The following is a 17,334-nucleotide window of genomic DNA, read 5'->3' as shown; positions in this document are numbered from 1 at the left end:
TGGACTTCCTACACTTGCAAATCTGAGTAAAAGACACATTGAGGTTAATGAAAAGTGTAGCTTCTGCAAGAACAACATGGAGGATCTCCCACTTGCCCTATTACACTACCCAAGCATTCATTATTCTTGGATTAGATATGTCTCGTTAATACAAGAAGTGGATCAGAATATGACCCTAAAGGAAGTGGCTCTAGGTATGAAGGAAAAGGGAACAAGAGAAGAGATGACAATGTTTGTTCTACTTACACAGGGATTTTGGTATAGAAGAAATAAGATGATGCATGAAAATGTTTGCATGGACCCAAATCAAATGATAGAGTATGTCTTATCAACACAAAACTTTCATACTGAAATGAGGCAGGCCCCAAGCTCACAACCAAAGACAAGCTATAGATAGCAACCTCCTCTCCCAAAATTCCTAAAGCTAAATGTAGATGGTGCAATATTTTTTTTATCATCATAAGGCAGGGATACGTATCATTCTTAGAGACACCAAAGGGGACATTGTTATTGTTGCTAGCAAGTTGGAGGCTGAGGCCTAAGATCCTGCAACTATCGAACTCCTAGCCATGTTTTGAGGCTTAGAACTATGTGCAAATATGGGGATTGCTAATCTCATTCTTGAAAGTGATTATTTGATGATGGTCAACGAGCTCTAAATGTTGCTGATTAACACTACCCACAAAGAGTCTTAGTTCAAGAAACAAAGAGACTTATGCAACTTTTCAAATAGTGTAAAATTCAACATGTTAATTGACTAGGGAATGAAGTAGCACATAGGCTTGCTCGTTATGCTTGGCTGATTCACACTACCCACAAAGAGTCCTAGCAATGTTAATTGCATGTTCCTATTGATGTATCTCATGCCTTGTGGCTGGACCAAATACACTTTGTAATGTTTACTTTAATAATCTTTCCCATAAAAAAATAATAAAATAAAATAAAAAAGAATGCTAAGTTTGTCTACGTGTATGGAGAAATGAGAGTTTTCAGGAGTTAATGTGCAGGTTAACCACGACTTTTGTATTGGCCTTACTAGAGCCTCACAAGCCAATGGTGGTTTTCAATGATGCATCCAAATATGGCCTTATATGCATTTCAATGCAAGAGGGACAAGTAGTGACATATGCATTGTGTCAATTGAAGGACCATGTAAATAACTACCTCACCCACAATTTGGAGTTAACAGTGGTGGTGCTTGCCTTAAAAAATCGGCGACATGATCTCTATGGCAACGCCTGTCAGATATATAAAGAACAAGATTTTGAAATATCTCTTCACCCAGAAGAACTTCAACATTAGGGACTACTAGTGTGAGATGAAGTATCATCTACGGATGGCCAACTTGGTCACCAATCATTGAGTTATAAATCTCAGATAGAATAGAGTCTTTAGAGATCGATTCCCTCCTCAGTGAAATGAGAAGACTACTGTTGGAAAGCTCTCAACAAGAGGAAGTAATATCCTCAATGCAGAAGACAAGGGTGATATACTATGATGAGCTGAAGGTGCAATAGAGAAGGAATTCAAGGTTATTGAATTTACCTCGAAGGGTTAGAAAAGAGAAAAGGCCCATGCATTTTAGCCTCAGCAAGAAGGGTAACTTGTTGTGTGAGGACCAAAGAGTAACCCTGTGAATTCAAGGATCAAAGAGAAGATACTCATCAAAGCCCATATAGCACCTTACTCGATGCATCTTGGGAGCATGAAGATGTACTAAGATCTAAATAATGATTTTTGGTAGAAAGGAATGAAGTGGGACATAGCTTACTTTGCCGATAAGTGTCCCATGTGTAGACAAGTGAAAACAAAACACCAAAGACCCACCGAGAACTTACAGTCCTTACTGATCCTAAAATGAAAATGGGATGATATAACAATGGGCTTTGTGGTTGGGTTGCCAAGGACTCCTAGTGGGAAGAATTCAATGTCAGTGATTGTGGACAGATTGACCAAGAGTGCTAATTTTCTTCCAGTTACTTAACACTGATATTCTAGGGAAGTTAACTCGATTATATGTTAAAGAGATAGTAAGACTACATGCGGTGTCTATGAATATTGTGGCAGATTGGGAGCTAAGGTTCACTTCCCATTTCTAGAAGAGTTTACAAGTAGCTATGGACACCTAATTAAGGTTCAAAGCACCTATAACCCACAAATTGATGGTCGAATAGACCATTCAAACACTGGAAGACATACTAAGGGCATGTGCTCTAGAAATCAGGGGTACTTAGGAGAGTCACATACCCCTTATTGAGCTCACCTACAACAATAGTTACCAAGGGACTATACAAATGGCACCATATGATGCCTTGTAGGAAGAAAGTGTAGGTCACCCATGTGTTGGAATGAAGTTAGAGAAGGCAAGCTCATTGGGCCAAAGCTAATTCAAGAAATGAAAGATCAAGTCAAGATCATATTAGAAAAGATGGTGGCACAAATTTGGTAGAAGAGTTAAGTTGACATGCGAAGAAGAAACTTAAGGCATACATTAAGAAGAAATTAACCTTTAAGGAAAGAGATTGGGTGTACATTAAGGCATCAACCTTGAAGGGCATAAGACGATTTGGGAAAAAGGGAAAGTTGAGTCTAAGGTATGTCAGACTTTACCAAGTGGTGCAAAAGATAGGCCCAATGGCATATAGAGTTGCACTACCATCTGAATTTAGAGATGTGCACAACATATTCCACATCTCCACCCTGAGGAAGAGTTTCGAGAAGAATCGAATGGTCAACTCTGGCAAGATTTAGCTTTAGCCAAATCTTACATATGAAGAAATGTTGGTAAAAACTCTTGATTGGGCAAAAGTTAAGGTCCAAGACAATACCCTTGGTAAAGGTATTGTGGGCAAATCCAAAAGCCCAAGAGATCACTTGGGAAAGCAAAACATTTATTGGGAACAATTTCCTTATTTGTTTGGATTCCAATAACTCAAACAGTCATTATGTAATAAAAATGACCATTATTGCAATTTTGATTTATTGGTAAATGAGACCTTTTATTCTTGATGAATTCATCTCTTCTTGTGATACGCCTATTTAAGAATTTTGAGTGGTAAAGCCAATGAAGAGTTGCAGTCATCATGGCGAGAGCAAAGCAAATCGCACATAAATTTATTCTCCTGCTGGAGGGGATAAACCAAAATCATCCAAAACAAGCGTGAAGCAGCAAGGCTATGGAAGGAACAACAATGTGCTGAGGAAGAACATCAATGAGCCATGGCAAGGATTACAAGACAACGATGCAAAGTTCTAGACTAATACAATGAAATCGAGTTTACCCAATCAACCAGGCCACAGGAGGTATGACTCATGGTGTTGGAATGAGAGCTCATTCAATAAAGTGGGTTAAGGCACATATGAGAGACTAATCAACAGGAAGTAGAATCTAGTAAAGCAGCCGTAGCCAAAATGGAATGAGCCAGAAGAAGGTGGCATATACAAGGAGAAAAAATTTTGGTAGAAGGGCCTCTGAACCATTCGAATGGAATATTGAATCTGGATGCATTCGTCAACACCTATTTTGATTTTGACGAGGAGCAATTTCATTACTACTCATAATAAACCATGTCCATGGAATCAAATGTACCCCTACCTTCATTTGCGTAACTGGCCAACAAAAAAAAAAAAAAAAAGAGGAAATAGATAAGGTATGATTTTGAATCACTAAAGTATAGAATTTACAACAATAAGTAGCAACACCCAATTTTGTGGATGAAATTTGCTCTTAAAGGAAGAAATTTGGCATGTGTGGGCAAGACGAGACTAAGCGAAAGATTCGTCACCACGGGACCAAGGGAAGGCCTTGTTGAGTGAGCAAGGCAAGGAAAAAACCTAATGGGAGTGAGACCCATGCAAGTACGGTCCTAGGCAAGCAATAGATTAGGAAAAAGAGTAACAAAAAAATGAAGTAAAGCGTCACATTGGGAGAGCAAAAGGTGAGGCAACCAAAGGGTATGCAAAATTAACACTGGGCAAACAAAGACTCTACGGGTGACACATAGGCGAGCAATAGACAACGTGGGGCAAGGTCAATAGGGTGTCCAGAAAACTAGAGTTTGCAAAGACAACATAAGAGTGCTCAGAGAGTAGTAGGTAAACTCACAAAAGATCATGCTTAAATGATGACATTTCTACAAGAAGCATGCATGGGAAAGGAGGATCACGGACTCAAATACACCCCGACCATGCTAGGAGCTTTCCACCACGTGTGCGACATTCACAAACGGCAGACTAATTTTACCATTTTCTTGGCCAAATTTCTAAAACGTGCAGAGAACATCCCTTCCATCTTTGTCACCCCTTCCATCTGACATGCACCTGGACAGTAGAGGCACTGATTTTCTAGCCAACCTACGTCAAGAACTATGAGGCCTATGATGGACTCTCCATATAGATAGCAGATATCGTCAGTCTTCATTCTTGCACATTGAGATCTCCAAAAATCCAATAAACTCTCTCTCTCTCTCTCTCTCTCTCTCTCTCTCTCTCTCTCTCTCTCTCTCTCTCTCTCTCTCTCTCTCTCTCTCTCTCTCTCTCTCTCTCTCTCTCTCTCTCTCTCTCTCTCTCTCTCTCTCTCTCTCTCTCTCTCTCTCTCCAAAGAAAAGGCGAGACCATAACTCCATAGTAGAGCTCACAATTTCACGGACTTATGCGTCGAAGTCCTCATTGAACCAAGGGAGGCTAAAACCATTTATGATCGACTTAGTAAGAATTCACTCCTAAGGTAGATTCTTATTTATGACAACATTAGCAATGTTGGTTAATGATTATGACTATGTTGTGTTACGATATAATACATCTTTGTTCCCATTCTTTTTATATTTTTTGCATACATAATACCTCACTTTGATTTACTGGCTATCTTTGTTAAAGGGTTGATGTTATTTTATAAAAAGTACATACTTTTCTATTTTAAGAGGGGTATATGGTTGTGTGAGTGGATCACGACCGCAAGGCAAGATAGGCCATTATCTTGGTGGAACTTCTCTGCTTACACGAAAATATCTGAGAATTGAGTTACAGCCACTGAGTTGTTATTGGGTTACAACGGACTTGAATGAAATAGTAGCCCTCTAAGGTCAAAGTCCTAGCCTCTCGCTTGGTAGATGCTAGAGGACACCGTGGTGAAAGATAGGACATGAAGCCAAGTGTTGCTTAATTGTCCCGACAAAGGGAGTTAGAGTATGCGCATGACCACTCCAAGAGGAGTATGTAGTGCACATGTTAATAAACAAAAGTGGTTGGTAAGATGCTTTCACTACAACAAATTTCGGTTTTTTTCACAAGGCAATTTGGTGGCCATATCTGGGGGTTATGTGAGAAAAACAGCTTTTCCCACCAAATCCGTTCGTGACTCGTTGGTGGCATATAATTCATGAGCACTAACCTTTTCGCATGAATTCATTAGGTGGTGGCAAAAAATCATTTTTTGCCACGACAGCCAGGGGTGGAGAAACCTGCTTCCCTTCGTGGCAAAATGCTCTTCAATCTAGTCCTTTGTGGTGACAGGAACATCACTTGTCACCAGAGCCGCCGTCCGAAAAAACCTCTATAGCCATGAATTCCACCGTCACTCGTCTACTTGTATAAAAGTTTTAGCCACTCACTTCATCCTGAGTATAACTCGTTTGGGATTAGGCGATATAGTGATAAATAATATTTACTTACCAGCGTCCTTGTCAAAAGAAGGAATTCTGATACAAACCTTTCATTGCAAATAAGTATTTGCCATGATGTGAAGCATTGCTAATAATTATTCCCCTCCATTTAAGGTACTGGGTAAAGTTCTATAATCCATGAACATGTGCTGTGACAACAGTATAGTGCATCACTGCAGTTGTGATGGGTTACCCTGTTATTTCCATGAGTAACATAAGTCGGAAAAACATGACAGTTACGTGGGAATTAAGAAGTTTCCACCAATTGATGCCGTGAGAGGGTGGTGGCATATAATTCATGAACAATAACAGTTTACCACAAAAGCTGCATTTGGGTGGCTAAAAGTTATGTTTTTAGCACGAAGAATATGATCGGAAATACAAATTTCGTTTCCATTTGTTACTCCATTTAGCACCAATCGTTTATGGTGACAATAGGCTATATGGTCATAATATTCCGTGGTGGCTATTAGTGAATTCGGTTGGTTTCACTCGTGGATACCATTTCAATAGCCATCAGTCCAATAATTACGGTTGTTGCAGAAAATGGAATTTTGCCATGACAACCTTCGTGCTGTCTATCTTAATTGGGAGTCCATATAGCTCATCTAATTTTTTCCATGACATTCCATTTCCTGGGCAGTAGACTTTGTACCACGAAGCTAACCATGCAAATTAAATATATATGGGCACAACAAGTGTTTCCTTTATACACTGCCACCTTACCTCACATTTTTGTTCCTTATCAATGATCATTGCAAAAAAGAATAGAATTCACAATCATTGACACAAAGAACCAAATCATCAACATGCTGGGTAAATCAGTGTAAAATCCATTCCTGATTGTTGTGCATCCAATTTATCTGCTCAATTTCAAAACCAATCACTAAAAACCCCACCAATCTGATACCAATGATAATTAATAACCTGTTAAGCAAAAATCATATCCATACCATAAAGTATCAATAATCTTCCAACATCCTTAGAATTAGCATTTAATAACCAAATCTGCCAACATATATATTAAACTGCTAATTACATAACTTGTAGCATACAACAAGGGAAAGACAGAATTCAGGTTACATATAGCAGGTGATAACACAACTCTCTCTCCAGCAGCATCTATTGTGAACATGAAGAATGTCCATCTATACAGCTTGTGTAGTGTGGGTATGATGTTGCTGACATCTCTCTCCACAACAATCTGAATTCCTGATGAACACAAAGTCCTTGCTAAATGTTACCTTAACATTTACAAAAAGTTAAGTGCAAAACTAAGAGTAAACTTCTTAATGAATGACATGGCATGGAGTGGGAATGTACTATACTAATCGTTGATAATACCCTTGTGTTTATTTTTAGATAATTATACTCTAGCCCTTATAGCATATACAGATTTAATAAGGTGATTAGCTGTATCTTGATTAATATGCTTGTGTTTGGAAAATTAAATATTCACCTATAGTTGGCACATACAAAAGACCATCATTCAATGAGCATGTACACCTACCATTAGAACTAAGCTATTGTGTTCCTGCATGCATATCCTACAAGTTGTCATAGCTATAGCAGGTCTGCCATTCACATGCTTGCAATACATTAATACATGCTTAAATATATCCCTTATTTAAGAACAGCCCAATTGCTATTCGGAATTGTTGTAGTGTTGCAAGAAAACAACCGACCCATATTTATACTGGAAACATCATCTTCCCATAACTCTGGTAGATTAGAGAGTATCTTGAATCTCCCATATACTATCTGACACGAATCCCATTTAATCACATGACCCACAATCTGTTGTAACAATTTACCATCAACCAATATACATATGTCAAATATCCCCTCCTCTAATTTATGACCAAATCTCATTTAAATGCACAATCCAATATTTATATCAAAAAATTCATATGCTGAAAACTACGAAAATCTAATCATTTAAAGCTACATTATTTTCGCACTATCCATAAAGTGTTGGTCAATCAGCTTGTCCAGATATACATGAAGGCATTATTATCCACACATAGATGATTACGGTAGTCCATTTAAGTGGGTTTCCTTATATATCCGACATACTTAGATAAGAGAGGGTTTCCTTATCTTATCTAACTACCAGAGTGTGAATATTTAACTATATCATATAAACTAACCCCTTGGGCTGTTAAATCAAACCTCAAACAGATTACTGGGTGCTTTCGATGGATATTAGTGAGAAAATAGCAAATAAGTGTGTAGAAATATAGAAAAAAACATACCCAAATTACAGCCCAGCTAATTACCTCCCGCTCTGAAAATGTATATCATCAGATGAGCAAACCCTGCATCTACTTTCCATGACAAATATGATGACTGAAATAGCTGGACAGTATTCTTCTAACCTGCAATGTTGAAAACAGTTAAATCAGCCTTCTGATTTGGAGTTTTTCTGTCAATTTAATCAAATCTGATTTGGAGCAATTAATCATATCTTTACTATATGAGAGAGAGAGAACTTACCCTTGCATAACAACAACATAGCTACAACTCAAAAAGCCTAACCCTTCAGCTTTACATTTCCTGCACTATTAATAGACATGCACCCTAACTATAATACTAAAGTACCAAAATACATGTGATTAACTATAGTCTTTGGCCATTGGGTTGTTACAAATGTTATAAACAACCCACAAAAAATTAGCAGTCCCACAAAATATTTCCAATGGCCAAAAATCCTGGATATCAAGTGAGATGCCTACGCATCTCGCTGAGTCTCTCCATGAGACTCACTACCATTAAGTTGCTGATCAGTGCTCCTATAGCTCATTAAGACCTTCTCATGCTCTGAAAAATTCCTTCTCAACTCCGCAATATCGCCCATCATTGCATTGAGTTTGCTCTTATACATTTCCGCTTCACTTTTGTTCCGTTCATTCTCCTCCGATAGCCGGATAAATGCCCTACTGTTCTTCATTGAAGGAGAGGGGTCTGGAATCACCATGTGCCCTAAGCCTACTGCATATCCAGGTCTGTTTCCCAAAACTTCTTTGAAGACTGTGTCAGCAGCTTCTTCTACATCGTCTTCAGTATCTTTTTCAGCTAACCTTTCAATCATCAGATTCTGAAAATGTTATCAACCATTAATATCTGGGGGTTGTTAAAGTTAGCTTCAAACCTGTTAAAAGATATAAAATTAAATGTAACACTCTTACGTAATTGTGTTCGGTCGCTGCATTGATCCATTTACCCTTCCGTGTTGACCAATGTGTTTCCTTGTAGAATTCTACCATATTAGAAGCTTTCTCCCGCTGAAACATGAATGTTATCAGTAACTTTATTGTCTGATATACCCATAATCTGACTTATATTATACCATATGCATATGACAAACCTTTTCCTCAAGTATCCGTATGAAGGATTTTCGGCCACCGGTGTGTTTGACCTTTAGTTTCTGCCTGTTTGAACTGTTCCTCCTGGATTTCTCCTGCATACGGATCCAATTTATTAATGCCCCTTTATAAATTACATATGGATATATTATTTAACATGTTTGATCAAAACAGGAATATGAAACCTAATTAAATGGGAGGTGCCTTCAGCTATGTTGCTACAATAAATAACAGAATTTTGAGAAATCTTGTTATAAAGGTCTATACAAAGCCCAACGGTAATGTCCACAGGATATACCTTGAAAGCTGCACTTGCCCACCGTTCACATAGCTTTTCCCATACAGCTTTCTCCACCTTGTCCGTCCCACCACGTAGGGCCTCTTCATGTGAAGCATATTTTAAATACACTTTGTGTAATGCATAATGATATGTATTATACTTGTCGGCCAAATGTGTCTCAACCATCTCACGATGGTTGTCTCTATTCCAATCTAGAACAAAATCTGCCTGTAAGTTAAAAGAAGCAAATCTGTTACATAAAGTAATGGGGGCATGAGCCAGCTTGTGGGTTGGATGTGTACGAATGGAGCTTATGAAACATAAAAAAAATCACATCATCCTACCCTAACACGGTCAATCAATTCTTGCTTTTCATCATCAGGTACACAACTCCAACTGGCATGCCTCATGTCGGCATGTACTTTAATGATCTCCGTTAGTCGCCCAGTGAATATTGCTGCATTCTCGCAAGATGGCCCTCTATGTCCATCTTGTATAACAAGTGGTATTTTCCCCACTTTTCTCATCCTTTCAAATAGAGTGCCCTTCGCTGGCCCTCTTCCCCTTTTCTTAGGGGGTGGATCTACATCAATACAAACAAATATTCACAACTGAAGTCTCATATATATATAGCTACCATTAGTATAGACTGCATTCTGTACTATTTGATTGTGTATAGCAATTGAGAAATACTTAGTAAATGCTAAAGCTTGGTTTATTGACACGAATGACATACCTGTATTAGTGATTGAATCTCCAACCTCGTGTCCACCCAAAACCTCTATTGCGCCCGCTGCTCCTACATCCTGAGTTGAATCATTTGAGTTCGGCTCATCCTGCAACACGGTGCTCGGAGGCAACGTGTCCCGTACTTGACTACTACATAGCTGAACTCTACCTTGTCGGACTCGACCCCCCCGAAACTTTATACTTCTCATCATCCTTGGCTTTGCTATTGGGTGGATATCAATACTGTTTTTGCTGCATCCAACCAGGTAATAGTTTTACCACATTAAGTACATATTTGCCAAACAAAACAGTAGAGTTCTAGTAAAATAATGATAAATAAGCCTCGAATTGTGGGATTTGCCACATTATAGTATTGATTTCCTATCATACTAACAGGATATCCAAGACCCATGAAATATTTGGTTTATTTTTTGAATACCCTTTGACCCCATACGACAAATATTGCCCTCTGTTTTTTATGTAAAAAACACTAAGTAGCAGGCCAGCTGGTTTCAACAATGTTCCGAGGCATGTATTTATCTTCTAAGTTAGTGGGTTGGCAGACTAACCATTCTCCATGTAACACTTGTATATGTCTTCTTGAAGTCCTAACTCTTGGATTGCCATTTTAACAAAATGTGGAGAATGGCAACAATCAGCTCAATTTTACCAAACTGCCTAGCCATAATGTCTTCATCGGCGAGAAGTCATTAAATACTTTTTGACTTTTATTTTCATTATTCTACTTTTTATAACTAAATTGTAATACTAACATGATACAAGCAGCCAACCTACCCTATTACTGGTGCTAGAATTGAAGTGGTGTGCTAATCTTCAACCTCCCTGTGCACATGTCTTGGGCGCTATTATGTTTTAGAAAAGTAAAACATAATAGCTTTTACTCCACCCAGAAACTACATAGAATCATGTGTAAAAACAGCTCCAACCTATTTCACCTGTTCTGTAAATTGAGTCAGGTAATAGCTAACAAAACACCCATAGTGTAGCTTTGTTCGAAGCATGAAGCTGGTGTAAAAAACAGCATGGTTTTTTGAGAAATATAACATGCTTGTGATGTATACTGCATGAACTAGCTTTGCTGCAATTATAGATTAGCACACAAAATATGTTCTTAACTTTAACCTACCACAATTTATTTTTTGCCTTAGAAGAAGAAAAATCTATGCAATACATGAACAGGTATTTGTAAAGTGATATTACACTCTTAAAAAACATAGTACTTTCGGGAATGTATAACCTCAAATCATTCAGAAGGAGTTGCAGTACTATAATACCTAGTAAAGTAGCAATGTGTACCTGATTTTTCCTTCCACTTTGGCTTGCCTGGCAGATGTGAAGAGGATAGAGAAGCTGTGGGGTTGTGAATGGATATAGAGGAAATGGACAGCAGCTCAGAAGGGAGACTAGGTGAACCTGTGCAGTGAAGGAAAAGGTTGAGAAAAACTCTGTGGTAGTTTCTCAACTCGAAGTGTTGCTTTACGTGAACTGAGGAACCCAATATGTAATGTATGACTCTACTTCAAACCTCTCAACTTGAAGTACGATGCCACCAACTCCCCTGCTGTCAATCCCTCATCAATCCCCCCTGCAGTTCAGCTTTGCTGTGGACCCCATCACTGGCGCCATTTCCCAGCCAACAGACATCATCACAATTAAAATATCCCGCCCTTAATTTTACAATTCCCCCGCTCTGTATTTTGACTTAAACTGGCGCCATGTCCACCAATTTTCTCAGTTTTATATTTTGGGTAATTAATCTGTGTTGGATGCCTTGTAAAATGTTATAATTTACGTGAAGTTGCAAATATGCAATCTTGCTATACAGACTGTGCAATATACGAATGGAGTGCACTTGTATATGCGCTGAATTCACCATTGCTTCCTATGGAAACTAGAAATTAATATATATAGGTAGCTAGGTGAGCAATAATTAATGATTCCTCATACACCAATTCTTTGTTATAATTTATTCTGCAGTAGTTAACATTTATATTGCTTGCATTCTGATTTTATACTCACTTATGTTTGACCTTTATTAATCAGGCATAAAAGCCTCTCCAAGATTTGGTTTGATTATGGAAATACACCCGATACATGCCCTCCACAATATATATGCTGACATTGCAATGTAAATAAGTATACATGTATATCCAAATATTATTAAACTGAAAGCTGATTTTGATGAAATAGCAAATATTGCTTGTTAAAGGAAAACCTGATCATCAAAAATAGCTAGGGGATCAATAACTACTTAGTTATTGATCCCACTGCCCTGTTATAGTTATATATTGCTTGTGTAATTTGGGTTTAAAGTTGGTTTCATATTCCAACCATAAGTGATGCCTGCTAGTCATTTCTGAATCTTGTGCCAGCAGAATTGGTAGAGCATCCTCTTTTCTTTCCTGGCCTCATTAATTTAGTACCTTGTGGAACCCAGATCATTTGTAATAATCATCCCGGGATCTTAGCTAGCTTGTGGATGATGGGAACAATGCTAAACCTTTATTATACTTAATCAATTAATAAATTGTGCATTTGCACCTAGTCAAATGCATAAGCTAGCTGGACATTGTTTAAGACAATTCAATCATATAGAAACACATTGCTGAAAACTTTAATGCAACTAACTGTTAAAGGATTGTGGTCTTTTAACTTGCACAACTGAAGGTCATAATATTCTCGAAGGGAGACCCCTCAATAAAATCAGCCAACAATTGGTCATCATTTTGATATTCATAAATACCTAGTAAATCCCAACACACTATCACAAAATATACTAACTTTCCATCGACATTTGATGTAGGTGGACCAAGCACAACGTTAGCTTTAACGTGCAATCCCCGAAATCTGCACAAAATATGTAATGACCATCTATGAGTAACTGAGCAACTTATATTTCTAAGTTAACAAAGATTATGCTAACTTAGCATGTATAATTTGCTTTGTATGTAAACACACATACAAGTGGTCAGCACATACATTAGCTTAACTAATCACCTATAGTTTATATTGCAACAGCTACAGGTGAGCATGTGATCTGAACAAAACAAGTACCTATATTAGATTGTTAGTCTTGGTAAAACTACTAGACAGGCAATATTAGACGTACGAAAATAAAAAGTTTCGTTTGCACATTCCTCTTAAATAAACATGCTATAATCAAATCTTACTGCACTAATCATCATCCTCCCTAGTCAGAGGATGGCCGGACTCGTTGTCCGAGTTGTCATCGACACTTATGTCCTCCATTCCCATTTCATCGTCACCTGGGTCAGGAGCATCATCGAAATCATCGGCGACTGGTTGGGCCGGGTCTGGAAGCGCGATATTTGTTGTCTCAACTAGCAAATGCTCTTCGTCGAGTCGGTTCAATGGATCGGGCATGGCTTCATCGACATGAAGAGTAGGGGGATAGTTGTCCAGATTATTACGATCGTCATTGTCCGAGTCATCCCATGATGACTCACCATCATCAAGCGCATCCCCAACAGGCGTCATTGCGCGAAGGTTGTAAACATTTCTACTTGTTACCTTATGGACGACCTGCCAACTTCCACCCAAAATTGGATCGGGCAAATAAAATACTTGACTTGCTTGGCACGCAAGGGCAAAAGGCTCATCTTTATACCACTGCCTAGCAGTATTCACCAACGTTAAGTGGTCCCTGAGACGTATCCCCCTTCTCGGGTCGCCGACATCATACCAAATGCATTGAAATAGATAAACCTTACGCCAACCCATGTAGCGTATTTCTATAATATCATGCAACACCCCGTAGAAGTCAACAGGGGATCCCCGATGCTCGCCATGCACGGCAACCCCGCTGTTTTGAGTGCGGCGACACCTTTCACGCTCCATTGTATGGAATCGAACACCATTCATTATGCATCCGGCATAAGATGCGACACATGGATCTGGACCACATGCTAATGCATATATGTCGTCGGATACCTCTGTTGGCCTAACTGCACGCAGCTCTCGAATCTACATGATAGTCAGAAAGAAAAAGTGTAAATGATAAGTCCATTTATGGAAAATCGACGTTAACTTAACTATATGCGGCCGGAAGGAAACATTCTCTTACCCGTGCCCTGAACCACGATGGAAATTGACTCTGGTGCCTACGATCGATGTTATCAGGGTTCTCTTCTTTCAGCTTCTTATAGTGCTCCCTGTCAATACAAGTATTTTGTTAGAAGGTATCAGCAATTGCTGTTGATAACCTAAAGTGTTAAACAGTAGAATGATGGACGTACTCAATGTATTGCTCAACCTCCACGCAATTGTTAAGAACATACCATCGGGCCTTGACCATTAGTATGTCGGCTAATTTGTGGGAGTGCCCTGTCCCCAATGGTCTAACTTTCTGTGAGAAAACCGATAAACTTGGCCTATTCCCCTCCTCAGCGGAACCCGTAAGTACATCACTATTGCGTTCCTCTCGATTAAACTTAGTTTCTATATCATGGAGGTACATAGAGCAGAAGGTAAGGCACTCCAGATGCACATATGCCTCAGCAATTGAGCCTTCAGGACGGGCTCTGTTCCGGACGTACCGCTTGAACTTTCCTAAGTATCTCTCAAAAGGATACATCCATCTATATTGCACGGGTCCTGCAAGTAGAGCCTCCTCTGGCAAGTGAATAGAAAGGTGCACCATAATATCAAAAAAAGCTGGAGGGAATATCATTTCTAGTTTGCATAGAATCAAGGGAATATTAGCTTGAAGACGATGCAACACTGGTAAGTTCAAAGTTCGGGAACATAATTCTTTGAAGAACCAAGACAACTCTAGTAAGGCTTGACGCACGTCGGCCCGTAAGAACCCACCAATCACGACCGGCAACAGTGCTTGCATAAATACGTGACAATCATGGCTTTTCATTCCACTGATCTTTCCCTCACGAACATTGACACACCGGGCAATATTCGATGCGAACCCATCAGGGAATTTAACTTTTGACAACCACTCACAAAAAGCCCTTCGCTCATTTAAATTTAACATGTAGCATCCAAGACCCATGGTTATTCTCTCGCCTTGTTGTTGTAAATGCAATTCTTTCCTTATTCCAAGATTGGCCAAATCTTTACGTGCATTGGCAGAGTCCTTACTTTTACCTTCAATATTCAACAATGTTCCGACAACGTTATCGCATATGTTTTTCTCTATATGCATGACGTCCAGATTATGTCTCAAACCTAAGGATAACCAGTAAGGAAGCTCAAAAAATATTGATTTTTTCGTCCAATTAAGATGATTGTCCAGAGTTCGTTTCCTTTTCGTAGAAGATTTACCAAACTGAACATGTGACACTTGAGTTAATTGTTGTAGCAATTGCTCTTCCGGGACCCTTGATGGTTGGAGATTGTGCTCTTCATGTCCATTAAAAGCATTTTTTTTCTGTCTCCAACTGTGACCTGGGGCCAACCATCGTCGATGACCCAAATAGCAATGCTTGCGGCCATATACCAACCATTGTGAATTTGTGTCAATCATGCAATGGGGGCATGCCTTCTTGCCCTTTGTACTCCACCCAGAAAGATTGGCATATGCGGGGAAGTCATTGATTGTCCAGAGTAGCGCTGCATGCAACATAAAGTGTTGCTTGCTGTATGCATCATAGGTATGAATACCCTCTTCCCATAACTCCTTCAACTCATCGAGTAGAGGACGCAGAAAGACATCAATATCATTACCTGGTGACTTTGGGCCAGGTATTAACAACGAGAGCATAGTGTATGGTTCTTTCATGCATAGCCAGGGAGGCAAGTTGTACGGCACAAGCAGTACTGGCCAAATGCTATACAGTCTACTCATATTGTTGAATGGGTTAAACCCATCACTGGCCAAACCAAGTCTAACATTGCGAACATCTGTGGAAAATGACATATGTTTCTTATCAAAGTCCTTCCAAGCCTTCGAATCTGATGGGTGTCGCATGCACATCGGATCATCAACATGTCCATCTACATGCCATCTCATGTCTTGGGCTGTCTTCTTTGACATATATAGCCTCTGCAAGCGCGGCTTAAGCGGAAAATGTCGAAGTACTTTTTGTGGTATCCTTCGTCCCTGAATTGTGCTCTGCTCCCACCTAGATGCTCCACATTTAGGGCATTCATTGTACGATGCATTTTCCTTCCAAAACAAGGCACAATCATTTGGGCAGACATGAATCTTTTCGTAACTAAAGCCCAATCCCCGCTCTAAGCGACGGGCATCATTATATGAGTCAGGGAATAAGGCATCAGGAAATGCCTCTTGCAAGAGCTTTATGACCATATCAAAGGACTTCACGGTCCACCCACCTATGCTCTTGATGTGAAGTAGCTTAACGATGAAGGATAGCTTTGAGAACTTAGTACATGAAGGATAAAGTGGTCGTCGTGCATCAGCTACCAAGTCCTTGAAATTAGAGTTGACCGGAGGATTAGAGGTGGAGGGTTGATCGCCACCATAAGATTCACCGGCATTTCTGTTCTCACCATCCATAAACGACCCATGATGGATATCATCTAAAAGCTCATCGAGATCATCAATATAATCACTATGAGACAATGTATCATCTTGTTCATCGTCGGAAAAAGTCGCATTCCGGAATGGATCATCTTCTCCATGGAATATCCATGGAGTATAAGTTGGATCAATCCCTTTAAAGAACAAATGATCTTCAATTGTACAAATGGAGTGGAAAGCTCTATTCCGACATCTTCTACATGGACACCTAATCTGATCAGTATTAGCGGTGTGGGAAATGGCCATAGCGACGAATTGTCTAACCCCTTCAGCATACTCACTGGAATGCAATCTATCTTCAATATGCATCCAAGACTTATCCATAGTATGAAGCTGACCAAATGGAAGCAAACATCATATTAGGATATGGGAAATTGGCACAGAGAATTTCATAATGCAATTCGCTATGAAACTGAAAGCTGGATATTGTCTAAATACTTGGAGCATCACAAGTTTTTAGATGGGTTGTCTAATCTGATCAGTATTAGCAGTGTGGGAAATGGTTCCAAATCGTGGTATATCATATGGATACCACGATTCCTTTTTTTAGCATCTATGTATATAGATTATCAGAAATACCATTTTTTTTTTCCGGATATAGTTGTTGGATCATTCAAGCAGCTTTGGTGGTGAGGGAATGCTGGGAAGGTTGAGGCAATCTGTTGACCATAATGGTCCAACAGGTGTATATTTGAGAAATATACACCTCAATTAAAATTAATCACTATGTAAGGCACATCGCACAGGAATGTATACGTGGAG

The 17,334-nt window shown here is 39.2% G+C and overlaps 1 protein-coding gene across 1 annotated transcript; it reads right to left on the bottom strand.

Moving 5' to 3' along the window:
* Window positions 1-13,229: 13,229 nt before the first annotated feature.
* Window positions 13,230-16,896, bottom strand: LOC122289298. Its single transcript, XM_043096284.1, has 3 exons — window positions 14,354-16,896; window positions 14,140-14,227; window positions 13,230-14,039 (listed from the first exon to the last, which is right to left on the bottom strand). The coding sequence occupies exons 1-3, from the start codon at window positions 16,894-16,896 to the stop codon at window positions 13,230-13,232; spliced, it is 3,441 nt and encodes a 1,146-aa protein (XP_042952218.1).
* Between the last annotated feature and the right edge of the window lie 438 nt (window positions 16,897-17,334).

The sequence above is a fragment of the Carya illinoinensis genome, chromosome 12 (genome assembly GCF_018687715.1).
Source record: "Carya illinoinensis cultivar Pawnee chromosome 12, C.illinoinensisPawnee_v1, whole genome shotgun sequence".
NCBI classification, from domain to species: domain Eukaryota; kingdom Viridiplantae; phylum Streptophyta; class Magnoliopsida; order Fagales; family Juglandaceae; genus Carya; species Carya illinoinensis.
Note: the sequence above shows the minus strand (reverse complement) of the source record. Positions and strands in the feature narration are given on the sequence as shown.

What these genes read in the sequence shown, in the direction of transcription:
- LOC122289298 (XM_043096284.1), bottom strand. Translation starts at nt 16,896, where the DNA reads ATGGATAAGTCTTGGATGCATATTGAAGATAGATTGCATTCCAGTGAG. An exon ending in CTAATGGTCAAGGCCCGATG is followed by an intron (nt 14,228 to 14,353) that starts GTATGTTCTTAA and finishes TTGTATTGACAG; the next exon opens with GGAGCACTATAAGAAGCTGA. An exon ending in CATCGTGGTTCAGGGCACGG is followed by an intron (nt 14,040 to 14,139) that starts GTAAGAGAATGT and finishes ACTATCATGTAG; the next exon opens with ATTCGAGAGCTGCGTGCAGT.